At 53.9% G+C, this 18,734-nt stretch overlaps 7 protein-coding genes across 7 annotated transcripts; 4 read left to right on the forward strand and 3 right to left on the reverse strand.

Moving 5' to 3' along the window:
- The first annotated feature begins 338 nt into the window (after positions 1–338).
- Positions 339–1,814, forward strand: GLOTRDRAFT_60918 (uncharacterized protein). The gene is made up of 5 exons (XM_007868010.1): positions 339–418; positions 476–537; positions 599–815; positions 868–1,361; positions 1,414–1,814. The coding sequence occupies exons 1-5, from the start codon at positions 394–396 to the stop codon at positions 1,615–1,617; spliced, it is 1,002 nt and encodes a 333-aa protein (XP_007866201.1). The 5' UTR covers positions 339–393; the 3' UTR covers positions 1,618–1,814.
- Positions 1,815–1,892: 78 nt separating this feature from the next.
- On the forward strand, positions 1,893–3,069 carry GLOTRDRAFT_129326 (uncharacterized protein; the record flags this gene model as incomplete). The annotated part of the gene is made up of 7 exons (XM_007868011.1): positions 1,893–1,993; positions 2,071–2,134; positions 2,202–2,341; positions 2,404–2,559; positions 2,614–2,744; positions 2,798–2,887; positions 2,945–3,069. 7 exons carry the CDS (start codon positions 1,893–1,895, stop codon positions 3,067–3,069), a joined length of 807 nt encoding a protein of 268 aa, XP_007866202.1.
- On the reverse strand, positions 3,026–4,645 carry GLOTRDRAFT_111100 (uncharacterized protein). Its single transcript, XM_007868012.1, has one exon. The coding sequence runs from the start codon at positions 4,636–4,638 to the stop codon at positions 3,304–3,306; it is 1,335 nt and encodes a 444-aa protein (XP_007866203.1). The 5' UTR covers positions 4,639–4,645; the 3' UTR covers positions 3,026–3,303.
- A 1,298-nt stretch (positions 4,646–5,943) lies between these two features.
- Positions 5,944–8,517, forward strand: GLOTRDRAFT_105888 (MFS general substrate transporter; the record flags this gene model as incomplete). The annotated part of the gene is made up of 13 exons (XM_007868013.1): positions 5,944–6,165; positions 6,229–6,286; positions 6,335–6,405; positions 6,638–6,694; positions 6,854–6,916; positions 7,169–7,184; positions 7,369–7,426; positions 7,487–7,594; positions 7,746–7,798; positions 7,845–7,979; positions 8,039–8,144; positions 8,200–8,300; positions 8,354–8,517. 13 exons carry the CDS (start codon positions 5,944–5,946, stop codon positions 8,515–8,517), a joined length of 1,212 nt encoding a protein of 403 aa, XP_007866204.1.
- A 236-nt stretch (positions 8,518–8,753) lies between these two features.
- Positions 8,754–11,299, reverse strand: GLOTRDRAFT_76337 (MFS general substrate transporter; the record flags this gene model as incomplete). Its single annotated transcript, XM_007868014.1, has 13 exons — positions 8,754–8,917; positions 8,971–9,071; positions 9,125–9,230; positions 9,285–9,419; positions 9,479–9,562; positions 9,616–9,740; positions 9,800–9,900; positions 9,957–9,975; positions 10,036–10,070; positions 10,323–10,385; positions 10,774–10,871; positions 10,922–10,979; positions 11,039–11,299. The coding sequence occupies 13 exons, from the start codon at positions 11,297–11,299 to the stop codon at positions 8,754–8,756; spliced, it is 1,350 nt and encodes a 449-aa protein (XP_007866205.1).
- A 2,873-nt stretch (positions 11,300–14,172) lies between these two features.
- GLOTRDRAFT_28542 (uncharacterized protein) lies at positions 14,173–14,848 on the reverse strand (the record flags this gene model as incomplete). Its single annotated transcript, XM_007867892.1, has 5 exons — positions 14,173–14,244; positions 14,301–14,399; positions 14,459–14,563; positions 14,610–14,665; positions 14,731–14,848. Coding segments are annotated over 5 exons (450 nt in total), but the record flags the coding sequence as incomplete, so codon positions are not given.
- An 839-nt stretch (positions 14,849–15,687) lies between these two features.
- GLOTRDRAFT_138750 (ATP-NAD kinase) lies at positions 15,688–17,653 on the forward strand. The gene is made up of 9 exons (XM_007868015.1): positions 15,688–15,981; positions 16,036–16,143; positions 16,198–16,283; positions 16,330–16,473; positions 16,532–16,669; positions 16,726–16,835; positions 16,888–17,241; positions 17,294–17,514; positions 17,571–17,653. The coding sequence occupies exons 1-8, from the start codon at positions 15,743–15,745 to the stop codon at positions 17,402–17,404; spliced, it is 1,290 nt and encodes a 429-aa protein (XP_007866206.1). The 5' UTR covers positions 15,688–15,742; the 3' UTR covers positions 17,405–17,514; positions 17,571–17,653.
- Positions 17,654–18,734: the final 1,081 nt, after the last annotated feature.

The raw sequence follows: 18,734 nt of genomic DNA on the forward strand, positions 1-18,734 counted from the left end.
TCAGCTTTTCTAGTTGATCGTCCCTTTCTTTTGCCCCCATCGTCGAGAGCGTCGTTGAGCGATTGACATGGCCACCTACGAGTTGGGACTTATCTCTGAAACTCGCTCCGCTTTTCTATGCTAATTTCTGGCGGATTTACGGGGCCCCGTATGTCCATTCATAGTCACCCTTGTGCCCACGATACGAGACATGCTCTGGCGTTCCGACATATCAGCGGGCCAAAACACCCGGCAGGGGCGGTCCGCACTCCCGACTTATAACGCGTATAGCCGAATCGGTGAGGTAGAGTGCCCCTAAATATGCGCATGAGCGTTGCAGGAGTTCGTCTCGCTGCTATCGCTCGTTCTTTCACCGCAAGCTCAGTGGGTAGTGCGTCTCGTTCGTATTCAACGATGGGGAAACGCGTTATGCTTTGCGGTACGTCTGACGAGGCGGATGTAAAGGAGGAATTGGGATGCTTAAGTGATATGGCAGGTGATCTCGTATGGGCGAACGAGGAGGCGAAGCAGATGTTCGCAGGTGTTGCTGAGATCGTGGTAAGTCATATATATCTCAGTCTTATTCCTGCGATAATATATCTGATGGTGGTCTGCGTAGCGCATGGACTCGCCCAACCGCGCGGACTTCCTGGCAGGTTTCAAGCCTGGTGGAAAGTACCAGGGCGTCGAAGGTGTCTACAGACATAACGTCTCCGCCGACCGAATAGGCATATTCGACAAGGAGATCATCGACGCGATCGCAGGCACTGTAAAGTGGATCGCCCACAACGGCGCGGGTTACGACCAGATCGACGTGCACGAATGCAAAGCCAAAGGTGCGTATCCCCTCACCGCAAGTAACGTATCTCTGATCTCACTGTCCCATAGGGATCTACGTGTCTAATACCCCCGGCGCCGTCGACGACGCCACAGCAACCACCGCCCTCTACCTCCTCATCTCCTCCTTCCGCAAATTCGCCAACGCCGAGCGCAGCCTGCACGCCGGCAACTGGAAGCGCGGGCACAAGGCCGGGAACGCGCAGGACCTCGAGGACAAGACGCTCGCGATCCTGGGCCTCGGCGGGATCGGCCTGCGCCTCGCCGAGTACGTGCGCCCCTTCCGCATGCGCGTGCTCTACCACAACCGCCGCCCGCGCGCGGACGTGCCGGAGTGGTGTGAATACTACGGCCCGGAGCGCCTCGACGAGATGCTCGCGCAGGCGGACGTGCTGAGTGTGCACGTGCCGCTGAAGAAGGAGACGGAGGGCTTGGTGGACGAGAAGATGATCCGCGCGCTGAAGAAGGGCGCGGTGATCGTCAATACGGCGCGCGGGAAGGTGATTGACGAGGCGGCGATGATACGCGCGCTCGAGGACGGGCATGTGGGTACCCACCGCGCGACTCCCTCAATTCACTAATATCAACCCATGGTAGCTCTCGTCCGTCGGTCTCGACGTGTTCCCCAACGAGCCCGAGGTGAACCCGCGCCTGCTCGAGTTCCCCAACATCACGCTCCTCCCGCACATGGGCACCGAGACGCGCGACTCGCAGAAGAAGATGGAGATCCGCGCGCTCACCAACGTCCTCGACTACTTCACGAAAGGGAAGGGCCAGGACGTCGTCCCGGAGATGACATGACCTCGATCTTCTACGGAGAGAAGCGGAGTCGCTTTCAATTGTATCGATAGACCAGGCACGCTGTATAACGCTGGATCCACTTAGATACATACCCATCGTTATCATGGGACTGCTGTGATACAGGAAGAAGATACCTCTAGCCAAATATAAGCTACATGAGGCGCAAGCGTGTTCCTTCGAAGCGCCCGAGAACCCAGATCGACTAGATATAAGAGGGTGCAGCCCTGCCTCCCGAGTCGAGCACTACAGGTACCATCCCTCCGCCTCCCACATCCATGGCCGGCGGAAACAACAACAAGGCGAAGACTGCGGCTGCGAGCGCCTCAACTGGTCGCTCTGACCCCGCTGGCGGGTGGAAGGACGTCGAGCGAGCATTGTGCGTACAGCTAACCAGGGCCGGCTGACGGCGATTTTCCTGATATGCTCCCTGTTGATTCCATTGCGTGGACACAGCATGGAGCAGGCCAGGAAGGACAGCGCGCAGATCGACCAGATCGAAAAGGACTGCCCGACCTTCGTAAGTAGCATAGTCCACTCAGTATTTGGCTCGTGAAGACGTGTTGGCCACGACTGCATGTGTCAAGACCAGCGACGGCGCGAAGAAGGAGCTCAGCGGCGTGAACAAGATTATGAAGGAGCAGAAGGAGGCGCAGGACAAGAGAGTGAAAGACGTGAAGCGGTTGGTCGAGGAGGACTTCAAAGTCCAGGCCATCACGGACATGAGGTGCGCCCGCCTCGCCTGCTCACAACGTCGTTATATCTGAAATTTGCTTGTATAAACCGTAGGGCGATGATTAAAGGGAAAATAATGGAAGAGCTGGCACGCCAAGTGAAAGCGGAAGTCGACGGGCAGATCAAGGACCACCTGCGCCCCACGCTCCTCGAGCAGATCAAAGAGGCCGAGATCCACCTCGCCAATCTCAAAAACGCAATCCACAACACGTGAGCATCCTCAGACCTAGCCCCATCGAAGCAGAAGTGACCCGTCCTCACTAGGGAAGCACTCACCGCAAACTCCAAGCTCCAGGGCGACGACCTGCACATGCCACTAGCCCCGCTGCGAAAAGCGGACCACAGCATGAGCGGGTGCTGGCCCGAGAACATATACAGCCTGTGCGGATATAGCAGTACGTCTCATAAAACAAAAGTACCTCAGACGAAGAGACTCACTACTCCCAAGACAACACGCTCAAGCAGCTCCTGAGGGACTACGACCTGCCCGTGCAGGACTCCCAGCAGGCCAACGTCGACAAGTTCCTCGCGTTTATCGGTACGTCAAGTTATGTCCATGATTGATCAGGCGTTGACTTGGAGATCGGGATTGCAGGGGTTACCTTCTCTCCAGTTGTGATAGACGACTCTGACGATGGTGATGATGTCCCGGACGGTGCCCCGCCCGGCTATGCCCCTCCTGTGGACCCTGCTAGTGGAACGATCTTGGTGAACGTATGAGATGCCGTCGCCGAACGCTGAAGGATGAAGGATGAAGAAAGCGACAGTAGACTTGATTATGCGACAGACTACATAGCGATGGAAGAATGTACTAGTTAGCGATACACTTCAACAGCACTTGATACAGAAGAATGAAAAAGGGCATCAATAATTATACAACCGGACGAAATGAAAAGAGATAAAGATACCCCCAACAGCACCGACCACACGGGTATACACCTCCACGCACCTCACTCACGGATCACCTGACGATGTCCCGTCCGTCACCTCCTGCTCAAACACCCTCATCTCGAACGCGCGCTTGAACGGCGCGTGCCACTTGCCCGGCACAGCAAACACAACTCTCTCGAAAACATCCTTAAACCGCGCCGGCTTGTTCTCCTTCCCCTCCGCGGCTCTGTCCCCGGTAACCAGTAGCTCCGCCCAGATATCCGCGATGACCTCCGGGTCGTTCTCGCTCGACCCGCACCCGAACGCGCCGAGCACGAGGGCGCGGTCGCCGTTGTCCTCGAAACACCGCAGGACGCGCGCCATGCGCTCCTTCATCGCGTGCCGGATCCCGTCCGCGAAAAACTGCGCGTCCTCGGGCGGAATTACGTGCTTCTGCCGCACCGCCGCCGCGTTGACTGGCACGGCCGACACGACGTTCACCAGGAACGGCTCGATGAATGCGCCAGATGGGTCGGTGACCACCGGAGCGGGGGTGTCGTTGCGCTTCCGTCTGCCACGGGTAACAGGCTGTTCCTCTTCGAGTTCCTCGTCTTCTTTCCTGAAGACCACGATACCCGGGGAATAGACCATGGAGTGATCGTGCAGTCCACTGCCATCTTCGTTCTTGTACTGTCGGTGCGTCTGGTAGAATGTCGCTGCCTGCGGAGAACCGAGAGCCGCTACGAGGGAACTAGAGCGGGCGATCACTTCCTCCTGTTCATCTCCTCCGTGAAGATAACCTCCTCCGGGTCTCTTGGGAGAAGCAAAAGACATGACGCCAATCTTCGTCTTATCTAAAGCAGATGTACTCTGCTCATGCAGGTGAGGGTAAGTCGCATGCAGTCGCCGAGCGGCCGCAAGAGCGGATAATTTCGTGAACTCGATCACAGTAGAGGGTCGCGGATCAGGGATAGAGGGAATAGAGGCCGCCCAAGTAGCCAGCTTCTCGGAGTAGTGCGGATATGAGACGGTCTGCTGCTTGCTGAGCTCTATCTGCATAGAAATATCGTGCACGACACCTAGTCTCTTGAAGTTCAGCGGCATGAGCGTGTGCGAACCCAGACCTTGCGCGGTCACTGTCATCTCATGCGGATCAGAGGACACATTACGCTCTTCGACGTACTTGCCATCCCCGAGCACGATCCTCTGCGTCTCCAGCGCGACCTGCGCCCATCCCTCGCGCTTCTTCTTCATCACCTCCGCCGACTGCTTGCGCCGCCGGATCTGCATCTGCTGCTGTTTCTTCATGTGCCGCTTCTGGCTGTCGCGGTGCTCGGATTTCTTGTGCGCCCGCACAGGTGTGACAGAGCGCTGTCTGCGCATGCCGGGAGACGCGCGGTTGCTCTTGCGGTTGCCCATGTTGTCGTCGTGGTATGTTGCGAGTGGCACCAGTGGAGCAGCCTTATAAAGAGGCATTTCGAACTCCGCAGCAGCACCGCCGGGTATGATGAGGCTGTGCATGCGCATTGTAAGCGCGAGTCTTGTTCGAAGTACAAAATCGATGTATGTGGGGTGAATAATGACTATTGCCCTTGGCACGGCGAAGGATCTTTTAAACATAAGGCAGTCATTATTCACCTTGGGCGACAGTCAAAGACGCGAATTCGACGTACCGTACCGAACGACGATATGGAGCCTCTGGCACAGCGGGAATGATTCGGACGAGCCTCCAAAGATAATGGTGGAGGGGGGAAAGAGGAGAGACTGGATTGTATCTCATGCCCGTTTATATACTGCAACATGAGGCAAACAGCAGCAAACGAGAATTGACGTATGCCAGCCCAAGCTCGACATATCTTTATCGAGTAACTTAGCTTCCATATATGGTACCCGTAAAGATTCCGCCACCTCGCCTTCAGTTCGCTTGAGTGAGCCTCTTTGTATTATTACCAGCCCTGCTGCGACATTCTTCTACCGTCGACTTGCTTACAGGTAATGTGAACGCTTGTCGTACTCTACGACGAGAATTCGAAACTCGTCGGCGTTCACGACGGATTCATCTTGGAATGAGTATTTCTGAATGCCGCTCTTACCCCTTTCTGCGACGGGCAGTTCGAACACTGTCCATCACAGGAAAGGATATGAAGTCCAGATAGATATTGGGTAATAATACTGGACATCACTAGCAGCGATCGTACTGACGGACAGGACATTCGGAACATGTTTGTTGGGACGCAAGCAAAGTTCATTTTGGTACGCGAACCTTCTTATGGTGAATGCAGCGCAGAGGATGCGATGGCTTTGACATCACATCGAAGATAGTTCCAGCTCAGCTCTAACTCGCCTGCCAGAAGTGCGCCAATTCTCATTCAACTACGTTTATCGAGAGTGTCGAACAAGAAGACGGAGATACTGCGGCCTTTAGAAGTCTGGTGTGAAGCGCGCCTGCACTTCGAAGGTAAGGAGGCAGCTCTGAGCGGTGCATACGGAACGTACTCATTGTCCTACTACAGCCTATCAATATCCAGTGCTCGGGGAATCGGCGCGATTTCCACGTCCAATCTTGCAGAAGCGGCCTTCCGCTCTCTAGCGTCAAGCTATTCTCTGTCCTCGGCAGGATGACTTCTTCTCTGCTATTCTTGGACGTAAGGCATCACGAGAGCATACCGTCAATGTGCGTCGATAAAAGTGCTCGAGCCTGATCCATTGTGCAGCTCGTTAGCCATGTCTACAGATGGCAGCGCTCACGACGTTACGGACAAGAAGCTCGACCCGTCGGCGGTCGACGCTGTCGAAAAGGACGGCTCAGACCTGCAACCTCGCGATGAGGATGGGGTGCTCCTGTCAGACGAGGAAAGGCGCGCCGCTGAGGTCCGGATCAAGAGGGCGCTGGATATGCGCCTGATGCCGACCATGATCGTCATATTCATCCTCAACTACATCGATGTAAGTGGGTCCTTGCTCGGATTCGTCTTTGCTGCATCGTTTGTAACTGACAGAGTACTGTAGCGGATCGGCATCACTTCCGCCCGCTTGAAAGGCCTCGAGCAAGACCTGCACTTGACAGGTAATTTCTCATTTCCGCTTCATATATGCTACTACTGAGTGAGCCAAGACTTGCAATATGAAACGGTGATCGCTATCTTTTGCGCCTCCTACTGCCCTGCACAGATACCGTCCAATATGGCCAGTATATGCTACTAGTCTCTTTTTTGCATCACTGATGAGCACACAGATCATTCATAAAGTTAAGAGGTGAGCCGCATGCCTCGTTACCGCATATACTTACTGAACTTTCCTTAGGCCTTCCGTATACATGGGCGCATGCGTGATCTTGTGGGGACTGTGTAGGGCCATGACAGGTGTATGTACCAATAAAACACGCACCTGAGATCGTAGAAAGCTGACCTTGTACCAGCTCACGCAAAACTTCACGGGCATAGCCCTGGTCCGTGTAGCGATAGGTTTTCCAGAGGTAAATCGTTCGTGCGCCATAGCCGTGGAAACTGTGTCCTCACTCTTGTCAGGCGGCGTTCTACCCCGGGGCGATGTACCTTCTCTCAAGGTGGTACACGAAGAGGGTATGTAATCTCATCGTTCATTTTACGACGGTGTTATGCTCACAGGCTGCCAGGAGCTGTCGTTCCGGTCCGCGATTCTGTACGGAGGACTCCTCATATCGAACGCATTCGGTAGTGTACGATCGTCCATGCGTGTCACTGCCGTCGTATTCATGATTGGTACGGCAGTTCATCGCTGCTGGAATCCTCTCGAATATGGAAGGTACCCGGGGTATTCGAGCCTGGAGATGGTACGTCGAATGAGCTGTGGCTATTATGCTTTCGGTTGACATACCAAGTTTAGGCTGTTCTTCATAGAGGTACGCTACGTATTCGTTTTCGTCATTGCCTCATTGCCATCGGTATGCGGGAGGTTAACGCGAGCTTAGGGCGCGGTGACCGTTTGTATCGGATTCCTTGCCATGTAAGTCCAACCACTTTGAAGACTGGATCAGGCTTGAGAAGCACTGTAGTTGGGCACTTCCAGACTTCGTAAGTTGCGCATATCGTCAATTCTGGCCCCACGACTGACGACCATCTCTCTAGCCTCACAACACAAAATGGATGTCCCCCGCTGAGCGCCGTCTAGCTCAAGTGCGGCTCGCGGAGGACGCAGGCGAGGCTGACGAAGATTCCGCGGACGAATCGTGCGTTGCCTCTCTCAAACGGCGCAACATGTACATTTCTGGCTGACCGCCGTTGCTAAGGATATGGCATGGACTGAAGCTCGCATTGAAAGACCCCAAGGTCCCATTGTTCGCACTCATGTCGTGCTCGCAGCTGGTTGGACTTAGTTTCATCAATTTCTTCCCGACGTAAGTCGATCATTCAGCTTCATCGCTGATATCTCAATAAGAGTGTGAGATAGATTGTGTGCGACGCTGGGATATAACACAACAGCCACTCTGCTGTTGGCAGCGTAAGCAAATGCTCGCTGGGCCTTAACTGCATCTGATCGACTTGCAGCCCGCCCTGGATATGGGCCACCATCATATGTTGTGTCACTGCATGGAGCGCCGGTAAGTCACGTATCGTCGATGCGAATTGCATTTCATCGACTGGCAGATAAATCTGGGGAGCGATTTGTGCACGTATCGGGGTGGTGGTGGGGCGTCATCATCGGGTACATCATCGCTTTGAGCACCATGTCAGTTGGTGGTCGGTATGTTTCGTTGTTTCTCATGGCCAGTGGCTACACCGGTATATCTTTTATGGCTAGAGATCCAAGAATCACATCGAGTCTCTGACGCTGAATGTAGGCTTTGCTTTGACATTGGTTTGGGTCTCCAATGCTATTCCCCGGCCCCCTGCGAAACGGTCGATAGCAATGGGTATTGTGAACGGATTCGGGAACATCGGGAACCTGTAAGTATCCTATCCTTACTGGCCTTCCTGTATACCCTGATAAATCCGTGCAAAGCATCGGTTCCTTCGTTTGGAAAGCAGAATGGAGCCCAGAGTATCATCAGTCAATGATTATCGGTATATGCTCCCTGGCTCTGGCTTGTTCCCTGGCTTTCGGTGCGGCGCCAGCTCCCTTCGCAATTTATGACAACTCAGTAATTTGTCCAAAGTCATTCGATGCATCTTGATACGGGAGAACAGAGAGCTAGCAGAGACCGAGATCAAGAAGATAAGCCCTGCCGAACGTGAACGCGTCGAGGAAGCAGCGAGGTTAGAGGGTATCACGTTTGACGAAGCGATGAAGCGGAAGCAAGGTTTCCGGTACTTGTATTAGATGTGTTTGCACTGTACCCAAGGGCGGCTGAGTTGGCGTCGTAACGCAGCAGCTACAGAGGAATTCCACATTCTCGCGAGGATCCAGAGCAGTTCTTCCACCGGAGTTCATTCCATGGCCGGCCCATGGTCCACAGGAGCGAGGAAAGCTCAAAGTGCAAACGCGTCAACAAATGATCTTACATCACGTCAACCTATACAAGTCTAGAAATACACCGGGACGAGGCTGGCCTCTGACTAATAAAGATATCTGAATCCCCTCTTCCTGTCAAGGGCCTCCTGGAAGGTAATTCCCTCCAGTCTCGCGGCGTCCGCTATACGTATTTTCTCGCCCTCGTCCATGTTATCCAGCATCTCGGCTTCTAGAGCTTTGTTGTCTCTGATGAGCATACACCGGACAACTATTCAGATTCATCAGAATCAGGCGGACGAGATATAGATTGCGAATACGTACTGAAGGCCAGGAAAGACGCAAACGCGAGGGAAGCGAGACTGATGATCATCGCCGGGTGGTATTCCGGACCCCAGCTTGCCTTCCAGACGAACGAGCCGATCCTGTGCCGGGCGTCAAACCTTCAGGCTTTCTGAAGTGACATAAAACTACTCACAAGTTACCGATGTTCCCAAATCCATTCACAATACCCATTGCGACGGATCTTTTGGCAGGAGGACGCGGTATAGCGTTGGAAACCCATACCAAAGTCAGCGCGAATCCTGTTGGTGTATGTGAATGAAAAGGGCGTGAATGTGTAGTTGATCTCGACGCACCTGCGTATCCGCTCGCCATCAAAAACATGCAGACATATCGACCACCAGTGTTCATGGTGGAAAGACCGATAATGTATCCAACGATGACTCCCCACCAGGGCACGTTAATGTGGAAGTAGCGTTCACCAGTTTTATCTGTGCAGAACAGCGTCACGTCAGACCCCAGTCAGGAGTAGATAACCGGTGCGTCGTACCTGTATGCCAAGCATTTACGCAAGTGACGATGGTGGCAAGGATCCATGGAGGCCTGCGAACGACCATGAGCATAAGAAGAGTAGCTCCGCAAACAGCACCTACGCAGCGAGGAGAAGACTGATGGTGTTGTTGAAACCCAAAGTCTGAGTGAGCGTCGGGAAGAAGTTGACGAAGCTCAGCCCAAGGAGCTGCGAGCAGGTCATGACGGCTAAGATGTACACTTTCGGATCCTTCAACGCCAGTTTCAGGCCGTACAGAGCACTGCACGCAGTAACCTCAGTCAGAATCATTCGTGAGAGGCGATGGAATAAATGACATACGACTCGGACTCCGAATCCTCGTCAGCCTCGCCCGCATCCTCGGCCAGTCGGACTTGCGCAAGTCGCCGCTCAGCGGGGGTCATCCATCGCGTGTTATGAGGCTATGCAGTCAAAATGTGTCAAACAAGAGCGGTTGAGCTTGGACAGGGGTACTCACGTAATCGGGCAATGCCCACCTGCAGAAAGATTGTCAACGTCAATTTCCGCATACTGACGCGAGGCAAGTTTGCACTTACATAGCAACGAAACCGACACAGATGGTTATTGCGCCCTTTCAACGAGAGGTTAGCCAGAGTAACAGGGATAAGCTGGGTTGAAGCATGCCTCGATGTAGAATAACCTGAGGGGAGTGCGGGTAAGACGGCTACACTTTGAATGCAGAGCGTGGATAACACGTACCATCTCCAGGCGGCAATCCCTCTAGCACCATTCAGCCCCTCGAGGATGCCAGCCGCGATCAACTGCGACGCATCCATGTGAGAACGAGAACATAAATTATTAGTGAGTGAGAAACAAGACGCACACTACCAAAAGCATTGGATATTAACAATCCGCCGTATAAGATGGCTGCCCGGAAAGACAGTTCCTATTTTTGCGTCAGTGCCTGAGACTCTGGTGCAGTGGATTTCGCATACCTTCTTGGTGTACCATCTCGATAGCAGATACATGGATCCCGGATAGAATGCAGCCTCCGGCAGCCCGATGAAAACACGGCAAGCCATTATACCAGCGTAATTGTGGGTGACCTGAACACCATCGGCGGTATGTCAGCGATACTGCGTGAGATATCCGATGGTTGGAAGCATACCCCAGTGAGTGCGCTCGTGAGACCCCAAAGGACGACGCAAATGCCGATATACAGAGATGGCCTTCAGGAACAGGCGTAAGGCCCAATGAATGTGAGATATTGTTGTGGTTTAAACCTACCTCGGGACTTTGTTGATGATCTAGAGAAATGTCATGAACATACATACTGAATCACCGGGTAAGAACGGACTCACCATATTCGACGGGATCTGAGCGGGCACGTATGAAGCATAGAGGATCGCGATGATAGTCTCGTACTGAAGGTCTAAGATCTCCTAATGAGCCTGAGTGCCACACCGCACCATGCACACCTACCCGTCAGATTGAGATCTGTCTGCAGACCTTGCAATCGAGCGGCGGTGACAGCAGTCCGCTATCACGCAAATGAATGTCAATAACGCGAGTCGTACCCTTCGTGGCTTTGTCACGTACGTCGATGTAATTCAGCAAGAAAATGATTATGGTCATGGGCATGAGCCGCATGTCCAGCATCCTCTTGATCCGCGCTTCGCCCGCCTTCCTCTCCTCTTCGCTGAGCAGACGGAAATCATCTTCAGTTACGGGCGCCTCCTTCACGCGCACGTCCTGCTCCTTGTCGACCTCCTCGATCTGCCTGTCCGTGGCCTTGCTGCTCGGCGTGGACGGCGTCGACAGCTGGGAGTCGCTACGGCGGTGAGTGACGGTAGCAGCCATGATTGCGCGAGCACAGGGCAATCAGATCGGCTTAACCGGACGTGCTTTCAATCCTCCTTGCATTTATAGCCCGCACGGAATGACGATACAGCTGAACAAGGCCTCCATTCCTTCTCGTACACACCATGGTCCCATGACAGGAACATCGGCTAAGTATAGTAAGGAAGCGCTGTTTGCCCCACAGAGCGAGCGGCATCTGGATACATGGGATCTTCAGAGATGATACGGCTAACGGAGAGCCGCACCCCTGGCTAAGCAAAGAAGCAGAGCGGCTGGAAGGCCTGTCAGCTAGTACTCTGATGGGATATGTGTGCAGGGCCTCACGGAGTATATTCTGGGCTTTAAGCTTGAGCTGACTGTGCCTGTCGGCAGACCTGTGTTCTTTCGCGGCAGCCACAGGCGAGGGATGGGGAGAGATATCAAACATAGAACGCAGTTCGAACGTTCTTCCTCAAAATTGAAGTCGCAGTATTGTAGCCATAAGTGGATGTAAGGTCGAGACGAAGCTTCCAGGGCGAAGACTGGTTGTGAATCACAGATCCAAAGAACCGTGCATCAGGAGTTTGGGTGTGAACGTGGTCTTCGAAAGCTGCCCGCCTTGCCGGCATGGAGATAACCTCCGTCCACTGTCCAGTGTGATGCATAGCACCCGCACCGTACAGACCGCCAGCCACTCACAATCCCCGCTGGGGAAATCGTTTAGTAGTCGTCAAGATCCGCTGTGTACTCACTTGACCCCACCCATGGCCGTTTTCGACCTTGGGTACGGCGCCAAGCAGCCGTAAGCAGCGGACACATGACTCTACTGCGCGACGCCACAAGCAGGACGCTAACGGCACCTCATTAGCGAACTTTCGGGAGTTATGAGGTCCATCACATGAGGAGGACGCAGCCACCAAACGTTGGAGAAGGGAAGTTCGTTGTTCGGTTGAATTCCGAGCCGATTCGTTCGGTTCAGCGGGTTCACTGAGTCGCCGCTTCCTGCCGCCGCCACTTTCACCTCGACATGTCGCCGACCGGAGCTGTTTCCTTGTTATTTCAAGGAGATGCCCTCGTGTTATTCTAAAACTCAGGCGCGGGAGCATCTCTCTCTCTATAAGTCAGTCAACCGCTGGCATGTTATCTCTTTCTGACCCACCCAGGCACAGAACATCGAGCTGTAAACATATCCAGTCTCCCTTCGCAGCTCAGTTGGTTCGAAACTCATAATCAAACTCTGTAGAACAGCGCATGCACACCTACTGTTATTCTCTGCCTCTTTTCATGGCCAAGAGTGTTCAACGGCTGAGATATAAATGGCTGAAGTCGCAATTATGATTCCGCTATAAACCAGGACGCATGCAGGAAGCAACACTTGACCGTTCCGGTGAACCTTGTAAGTATGCAGATAGCAGGACTTCTCTCTTCCCTGAATCTTCCTCCTTCCACGACTCGATCCGTGAATAGCACCATCGGTGCCGACCCATGGCCGGGAACCACGACATCCTTCCCGTCGGGACAGGTGAGGAATTCACGGCACTCGGGCAGTGCTCGTCTGCCTAGAAGACCCCTCGCACAGATCAGACGTTCCGCCTGAACTGAAGTACACCTTGAACTTGCACACGATCAGGATGTTTCTCGTTCCAGCCGCTCGAGCATAGCGGGCTGCACGTACGTATCCTCCACGTCCACGCTCCCAATCGGACGGAACCTCGCGGATGTTCCATACCCGCCCTTGCAAGGTTGTACATCGGCATCTGGGTCCTCTGTCGGTTTCCTCCCTTCCATGAGTCAGAAATACCACAGAGACGTGAATAGCACCTCGTTGCCGACTCATATCCAGGAACCACGATATCCCCCGTCGGGAAGGGCCTGGAGGAACTCACAACGCTGAGGCAATGCACGTCGGTACAACGCCTGAACTACACCTCGCATCCGCGCACGATCAGGATAATCCTAGCTTCAGCCAATACTCTCAAGCTAGTCGACGCACAACGGGCTGTCCGTACGTATCCTCCACCCAACCTTACCGATGTTCCACACACTCTCGCAAGACTACGTCGGCCTGTTCTTCTCCTGCCTCTCATGACTCATAAATACCACAGAGACGTGAATAACCTCGGAGCCGACCAATGGCCAGGAACCGCGACGTTGTTCCTATTGGAGAAAGGGGAATATTCTGCAAGCGTCAGGCTATCTCCGTCTCCACAATAAACCTCTCGCTCAGATCAGGCTTTCCGCCCGAAAGACACCCTGCATCTACGCACGAGCAGGATCATTGTGAGCCTATTCAATACTCTCTCAAGTTCCCGAGCTTGCAGGATGATACGCTATCAACACGTATACATATTCTCTACTCTCCCGGTCAGAGATAGGGCCGTTATTTCAAGGTTATACAATCGACGCTCGTCACATCCTCGGAACTTCGAAGGCCTCTTTAGTGTGTATTCTGCAGCTTCGCACCTTCGCGTGCAGCCAGACACGCTTAAGCGACAACTATACGATCAGCATGATCACGTCGTACTTGATTCATGTAGAGCGTATCCGTGCGTACGTAGACGCGCGGCCGAGTTAAACTTGCGCGTGGGGCGCCATGCCGCTGGATCGCTATACTAATACAATCTGCTGAAGTACGGATACATCCTTCGCGCCTCAAGCTCCCTTCCCCGCTGTGGCGAGTAGAGGCCGTCACGAGAACTTATAGTTTGTGCAGTCACTCCTTCTCAAAAGCCTTGCCGCTCTCATACTTACTCACGTCCTCGTCACCGGCGTGCCTATCGGCCTCGAACATCTTGACCTCGGGCATCGACATCCAGTCGGACACATGGTCCGCCTACCCAAATATTCAGAATATAGACGGGAACGACATCAAACAGGAACCGCCTTACCTGCCACTTCTTGAACCAGAAGCCGAAGCCCTTGTGGCTATAATCCTGGTCGTTGGCCTGGTCCTTGTGGTACTTGATCTGCACGCGCACATACCCACTCAATATCCGTTATTGGTACATTCTGGTCGACTTACCATGGGGAACTCAGAGTCCTTCGTTGCTGGATCCAGGGACAGAGATACCAGGGCGTTAATCGTGACGGACTTCGTAATAGGGGGCAAGAATGTCCAAGTCTATACGGAGCGCCCCCGAAATTAGAGCCCGAAGTGGGACATTTGAAGGCGTCCCTCACCTGCTCGTTCTTGAACTGGATAAGACCCGGGTCGTTACGAACGACCTCGTAGCTCTCGTTCTTCGACGCCTTGAACAGTTTCGGAAGGCCGAACCATTGGCCAGCCTAAGGAAATTCGGTATGTGCGCCAGCGTATTCCCAAATTTCTTACCATCTTGTACCGGTTATTCGCATACACAAACTGATCGTCATACACGCAGTCCGGGGCTGGCGTTCAGGACATTGATCAGTCGCACCTCGCATATACCCAGTTCGTGACGAAAACGACGCACTGTACCGCTTAACCCGCTCCACGGTGGGCTCCATGCTGTACAGCGCAATCACGTCGTCGATCAGGCGCTGCCTGTTGGGCGGGAGCGGGATCGACTTGGACGGGTCGGGCTTCCAGTCGTCGCTGGTGGACACGTTGCGCACTTCGAACGCCTTTCCCGGGAGGGAGGAGTCGGTAGGCAGGTCGAACTTTGTCTCGGTCGACATTCTCGCTGCGTATGCTAGTGCGAGGGAGAAGAGAGGTGCCTTGGGGTTGCGGGTGGTGGTGGTACGAAGAGAGAGGGTGATGGGACGGAGGAAGGAGAGAGACATGGCGGCGGGGGTTTATATATGCGCCCTCGGGATATATACCCTCGGGTGTGACGTGGGTGAAGGAGGGGAGGTGCTGCGTCATTAGCTGCAAGTTGTTGATAGCTCGAGGAGAAGGACTTGCGCATCGGACAGGTCTCGTCATGTAGCCTCTTTTGGCAATACCACTGCCTAATATGGTCAGAGCGTCACTTCAATATCATTGGTTGTCGTACTCTGCTTGAGCCTATATAAGCAGAAGGAGTGACTCGACTCCTGCAATTTCTTTCCACCTCCCCCCATCATCTCCGCCCCAAGCTCTGCTGCGTGCTGATTCCTGCTTGCCTCGACATCTAGTGGAGCGGTGCCCTTATCTTTCAGTGTATTGCAATAAATAAGCTGTAACGACCTGAGCGATTCGCTTGCACAGTGAGCATCCATTTTTGAATATTATCGATCTCTTTCTGGAGGTTCGATGTCTGGGAAGGCTCAGCTCTAGCGCTACGTTTGGCGGCCACATTCCACTGCACTTCAACGTTCCCGGTACCGACACTGTGACTAGTACTGTACCGACGCGATCGAGTGCGCACGTGGGTCACATCTCCATCCACGTGACATCGACTCGTAAGGAGGAAGCGCTGAGTCGGCGCGCTCTCATGAACTGCTCTTACCCCACGTCGGTGTTTTCTCTCGAATCTTGACGTTCTACTGCGTGAGCTGGGGAGCATGCTATTGCTCCGACCTCCACTGCTTGCATTGCGCGTTTCGAGCTCGAGTGCTCGCCTCTCGTTCTCCCGACCAGCCAGCCTTTCTCAAAGTGTTGCCATACGACGTCGTTTCCCATGTACACGAGAATTCCTAGCGTCGGCGCGATCAAAACAGGAATCCACAAGCTCGAACAAAGGCCACGATGACCAGGGAAATACGCTCTGTGTCCCTGATCTCTCTCCATCTCTCCCTCCAGCGTAAGTCCTTCCATTGTCTGTGGGTTGTCCATTCCATGTGCGACCCCATTGCAGAGGCACCCGCGACCCTCTACACACACCCTCGCAACATCTCGAATCCATTCTTATAGTGAACAAGCTCCGGACGAAGCCTGTAGTCGAGGCTATCGACATGTTCCTCCGGTGCGAGCATTACTTGATCACTCTGGTGTACATCGCTCAGCCCATTCTACTCAGACATCTCCGCACACACTATCCGAATACCACTGTCTACTCTGAAGACAGACCAGACATTCCACCTGGAGTAGTGCCCTGGAAGTCAGGTAAGCGTCTCCTTTCACTCAGCGTCGCACCTCTCACCCTGGATAGGGCCCGACTCGCCCCCGATCTCACTCATCATCACCCTCGGTGGTGACGGTACCATCTTGCATGCATCCTCACTTTTTCGCTCTGGCGCTGTGCCGCCTGTGCTGAGTTTCAGTATGGGGACTCTCGGGTTCCTATTGCCTTTCCGTGAGTTATTCAGTCGCATGTCAATGCGATTGTCCGTTTTACGTGGTTATCTTTCTAGATATCGACGACTTTGCCCACGCCCTATCAGCCGTCACTTCAGGCAGCGCGACAGTCCTGTACCGCATGCGGCTCTCGTGTGAGTTCCGACATCATAAACGACAGCAGGAGGAGGTTGACGGCGGGAATGAGCGCGAAGGTGAGTGAATTTGCGTCTATGTCTGTTCTGACTTGTAGGACTGACACCTCGAATAGACGGCTCGCCCTGGCAGGTCATGAATGAAGTCTCCCTCCACCGAGGATCCTCCCCACACCTCAACACCGTCGACCTCTACGTCGACGGGCAGCACCTCACCGAGGCAGTCGTGCGTAGCGTCTCACCACCTCCTCAGGCTCACACTTACACTCGTCTTGCAGTCGGACGGCCTGATTCTCTCCACGCCGACCGGGTCGACGGCGTACTCGCTCTCGGCGGGCGGGCCTATCGTGCACCCGTCACTGTCCGCGCTCGTGCTCACCCCAATATGCCCGCGCAGCCTGAGCTTCCGCCCGGTGGTATTCCCCGGCGGGCGCGTCGTGGAGATGAAGGTGTCAGCGCATTCGCGCGCGCCGGCGCACGTGAGCATGGACGGGCAGGTGGCGAGAGTCCTTATGCCCGGGGAGAGCGTCGTCGTGCGCGCGAGCGACTATCCGATTCCGTGTATCAATCGGAGCTCGATTGGAAGGGGCGAGGAGGGTGAAGACCAGGTGCGTTGCATTCCTACTGTCTTGGTATGTGTCGAGGACGTGAGGTGGGTATTGTATTGACGGATTACGCTTGCAGGAGGGGGCGCCGCCGGGCAAGGAGGACGATTGGGTGAGGGATATTAATAATTTGCTGCAGTACAACGCGACATTTAGGAGTAAGGCGCTGTTGAGGCATGAGCGGCGGTAGCTAGCCGCAAATGGGAGATAAAGGGATAAAGGGCTGCTGGGCGGGTACGTTAGTTTCGGTCGATATGTATCCATAGCACGGTCAGGAGTTGGGGGGCGTGTTGTCGTAATGTGAGTGATCTTCTTATGCTATCGATAATTGCGTGCTGATGGGCTGTCGGTTTGAGCATTTGGGAATATCATTATGATGCAGCTTTTTCGCTTGATCTGTCCGGCAAGAGTGCTGGAGCGATGCTCATCTCTATCCTCGGTCCTTATGGATTGTCAGAGTGGAGGAAGATCGAAGATGTCGATCTCGACTGATGTCCTCCCAGACCGAGGCTCTGCAGATAGGCCAATATTTGCGGTGCTGAGGAGCGTGGTGCGGAGCATTGCCTGAGAAGGCAGAGGTCAGTGCTATCTGCGAGGTTGGGTCACAGGTCTCCGTGCGTCTAATGTCACCAATCTACACTGGTTAACCGGATCCATCGGATGCGAGAACCATCCGCTTCACTGTATGTGCGTTCCCTTTTCGGAACTTATAGAAAATGCTGCCCCGCCTTTCTAACGCCCTTTACTGCAATCGTTTCTTGCACTTGATGGCTTCCAAGCACCCCTGAGCTTTCCATACACTCGGCATCCTTCACGGAGAAGGTAAGGAAACTGGTGGAGGTATGTTTTGAAACGCAGTAGAGAAAGGGCACTAGACGAGCCAGGATGCGTGATACTTCCGACGTCGCTCTGTGCCCTTCCGCGCTCGTGTCGACAGGCATACAGACCCGCGGCTGGACGGGAATGCGAGGATTGTTTTCTTCCACAGGTGAATGCGAGGATGCCTGTCAAAGCTCGGTTTGCTGTGCGTTTGCATAGTCGTCTAGAGCAAGGGGCAGCTGCACATCTGTATTTGTCTGAGGAGTTACAATGGTTCAAGGCGATGATTGTCTAGTCTTCTTCGATCCCTGAACATGGTACAGCACTTCGTACACTTTACATGGCAAAGGCAGGGTGACAAGGGATTGGGGATCTGGCGCGTGGTTTCCACTACTCACCGCCATCCTAGTGCTGATCCTTATTGTGCTTCTTGAGATAAGGCGCGTTGCAGTGTATATCTGTACGCGACTCGAACAAAAGACTCCTCGATAGGACGATAATCACTCCTGAGTATTGCGGCTGCACAAATGCAGTGTCCAGTTTCCCCGAAGCAGAGACGGAGATCCTTCCGTGGGAATGACATTCCTCTTCATGCCGTTATCTGCTGCAACGCGACCGACCTCGTGGTCAAGGCATGTATTCTCTCACCCACAATTGACATTGCTGTGTATTGAAGCCAGCTATCAAGGTTTTCGACTATA

This window comes from Gloeophyllum trabeum (assembly GCF_000344685.1).
Source record: "Gloeophyllum trabeum ATCC 11539 unplaced genomic scaffold GLOTRscaffold_00007, whole genome shotgun sequence".
Classification (NCBI taxonomy): Eukaryota; Fungi; Basidiomycota; class Agaricomycetes; order Gloeophyllales; family Gloeophyllaceae; genus Gloeophyllum; species Gloeophyllum trabeum.

Bases quoted from the DNA above. Each gene is read 5' to 3' on its own strand.
- GLOTRDRAFT_60918 (XM_007868010.1), top strand. From the start codon at position 394: ATGGGGAAACGCGTTATGCTTTGCG. The intron at 538-598 runs GTAAGTCATATA...TGGTCTGCGTAG, and splicing joins CAGGTGTTGCTGAGATCGTG to CGCATGGACTCGCCCAACCG. The intron at 816-867 runs GTGCGTATCCCC...ACTGTCCCATAG, and splicing joins GCACGAATGCAAAGCCAAAG to GGATCTACGTGTCTAATACC.
- GLOTRDRAFT_111100 (XM_007868012.1), bottom strand. From the start codon at position 4,638: ATGGGCAACCGCAAGAGCAACCGCGCGTCTCCCGGCATGCGCAGACAG.
- GLOTRDRAFT_138750 (XM_007868015.1), top strand. From the start codon at position 15,743: ATGCTATTGCTCCGACCTCCACTGCTTGCATTGCGCGTTTCGAGCTCG. The intron at 16,144-16,197 runs GTGCGAGCATTA...CATTCTACTCAG, and splicing joins GCTATCGACATGTTCCTCCG to ACATCTCCGCACACACTATC. The intron at 16,836-16,887 runs GTGCGTAGCGTC...CTCGTCTTGCAG, and splicing joins AGCACCTCACCGAGGCAGTC to TCGGACGGCCTGATTCTCTC.